At 49.9% G+C, this 1,926-nt stretch overlaps 1 protein-coding gene across 2 annotated transcripts in view; it reads left to right on the top strand.

The window, feature by feature from the left end:
- Positions 1-1,926, top strand: part of Atn1 (atrophin 1) — an 8,184-nt gene continuing 6,258 nt past the window's right edge. Inside the window, exons 1-3 of one of the 2 annotated variants that reach the window (XM_029478865.1) lie at positions 1-1,129; positions 1,279-1,416; positions 1,537-1,650. In XM_029478865.1, coding sequence (XP_029334725.1) covers positions 1,103-1,129; positions 1,279-1,416; positions 1,537-1,650 — 279 coding nt within the window. In that variant the 5' untranslated portion in view covers positions 1-1,102. The remainder of the gene's footprint in view (positions 1,130-1,278; positions 1,417-1,536; positions 1,651-1,926) is intronic. The other variant, XM_021165128.2, reaches the window with a different exon arrangement.

Genomic DNA, 1,926 nt, shown 5'->3' with positions numbered 1-1,926 from the left:
ATAGGTGGAGCAAGGTGGTGGCCATGTAGCAGATTCAAATTTTGTTTGGAACTTTCTGGAATTTTTCTTCCCAAATACTGTTAGGCCAGTTTGGCTAAATGTATGGACAAAAACCCTGTAAGTGGAAAAGGCCAACTACCAGATCTTGAGGCTGTCTAAAAGATTCTGCAGTTTTGAAGATGCCCAGATTTGGGGTTGATGTTGGTGAGGCTGTGTAGCTCGGTATTGTAGATGGGACGTTCTTCTGACATCATCTGATGTGAAAAAAGATTCTTATCTGTGGTGACTGATCTAGGTCTTCTTAGAATTCTCTCCTACTTCTGAGCAAAGTTTAGAAGAGCAGGCNTGGCCTTTGAAGTCGGATTGCGGAGGACTTGGCTCTGGCTTCGTTGTAGGGTCATTGTTCTTCCCTTTGGAAGGTGGGGCAGGTCACTGTCAGTCTTTGAGCCTCAGTTCCCTTGCTTGTGCCCATTTTAGAGTATGTTGGAGATGTTACTGAAATCGTATGTAAAGGGCTTGGCACAGGAGATACTCAGTAAACCAGTGCTTGAATCTCATTTCTTTGTGCTTCTTTGGAATTTGGAAGGCTCTGGAACTCATGAGTAGACAAATGTTTTGTTTTGGCTTTTAGACAGGAGTTTGCTGTTTAGTTTAGGCTGGCCTTGAGTGTGTGATGCCCATGATACAGTCTTCTGAGTGCTGGCATTACAGGCATCTGCCACCACACCATGGTGGCCACAGATACTCTTTAGGGCTTGTGGAGGGTAAAGTCCTGCTGTTTGTTAGGTTGGGGCTCATAGGTACCCCTAGAGATGAAAGAGATGNTACTGTAAGAATTTCCTTCCCTTAGCTGTTGTAGCCTATGGAGCAAGTCCCAGCCTCCCAACTCACGGTGGTTACTCGGCCCCACTGTTTCTGTTCCGATATGAAGATGCTGATGTTTTTCCCTAACAGATTCACTGAAAACACCCTGCAAGTACCACGTGCCTACAACTGCTGCCAGCTTCCCAGGCCACAGCTGTGGGGAGCTCGGGGTACAGCAGACTCGTTTCTGTATTCAGCTGCCCAGGCAGAGGAGAATGGGGTCTCCACAGCCTGAAGAATGAAGACACGACAGAATAAAGACTCGGTGAGTAGAAACTATATCCTAAGTAGTATGGCAGACCAAGGGCAGGGGCGGGGAAGCCAGGAGGAAGGNGTTGGAGCGGAGAGCACAGGCAGCATAGAGCCTAAAGTTAGGGCCCTGTGAAAACATTACCTGTACCATCCTGCTCTCAGATGTCAATGAGGAGTGGACGGAAGAAAGAGGCCCCCGGGCCCCGGGAAGAGCTGAGATCAAGGGGCCGGGCCTCCCCTGGAGGGGTCAGCACATCCAGCAGTGATGGCAAAGCTGAGAAGTCCAGGCAGACAGCCAAGGTATTCTGTCCTCTGGTCCCCTCAGGATGCACAGCACTGCAGCTGAGGGGGTGTTTGGGGTGGGGGCACTTGAGGTCTGGCAGAGACTTGAGATAGAAGGAATGTTCTCTTCTCTAACAGAAGGCCCGGATAGAGGAGCCCTCTGCCCCNAAGGCCAACAAGCAGGGCCGGAGCGAGGAGATCTCAGAGAGTGAGAGCGAGGAGACCAATGCNCCCAAAAAGACCAAAACTGAGGTGAGAGACCTTGNAGCCGTTGTGGCCTATGTTCTGACTGCTCTTTCTGCAAACTTCTCTTGAGTACCATTCCCGCTTGCTCTCTGCTGAGATAAAAAACCCTGTCCCATTACCTATTTGAGTGGTCCCGCCTATAATACAGTGGAGANCTATTGAAACTTTAGTAAGAATAGTACGTGTTAGCCAGGCAGTGGTGGCGCACGCCTTTAATCCCAGCACTTGGGAGGCAGAGGCAGGTGGATTTCTGAGTTCGAGGCCAGCCTGGTCTACAAAGTG

Source organism: Mus caroli, chromosome 6 (assembly GCF_900094665.2).
Source record: "Mus caroli chromosome 6, CAROLI_EIJ_v1.1, whole genome shotgun sequence".
Taxonomy (NCBI): domain Eukaryota; kingdom Metazoa; phylum Chordata; class Mammalia; order Rodentia; family Muridae; genus Mus; species Mus caroli.
The sequence above is the reverse complement of the archived record's forward strand: the minus strand, read 5'-3'. Positions and strand labels throughout refer to the sequence as shown.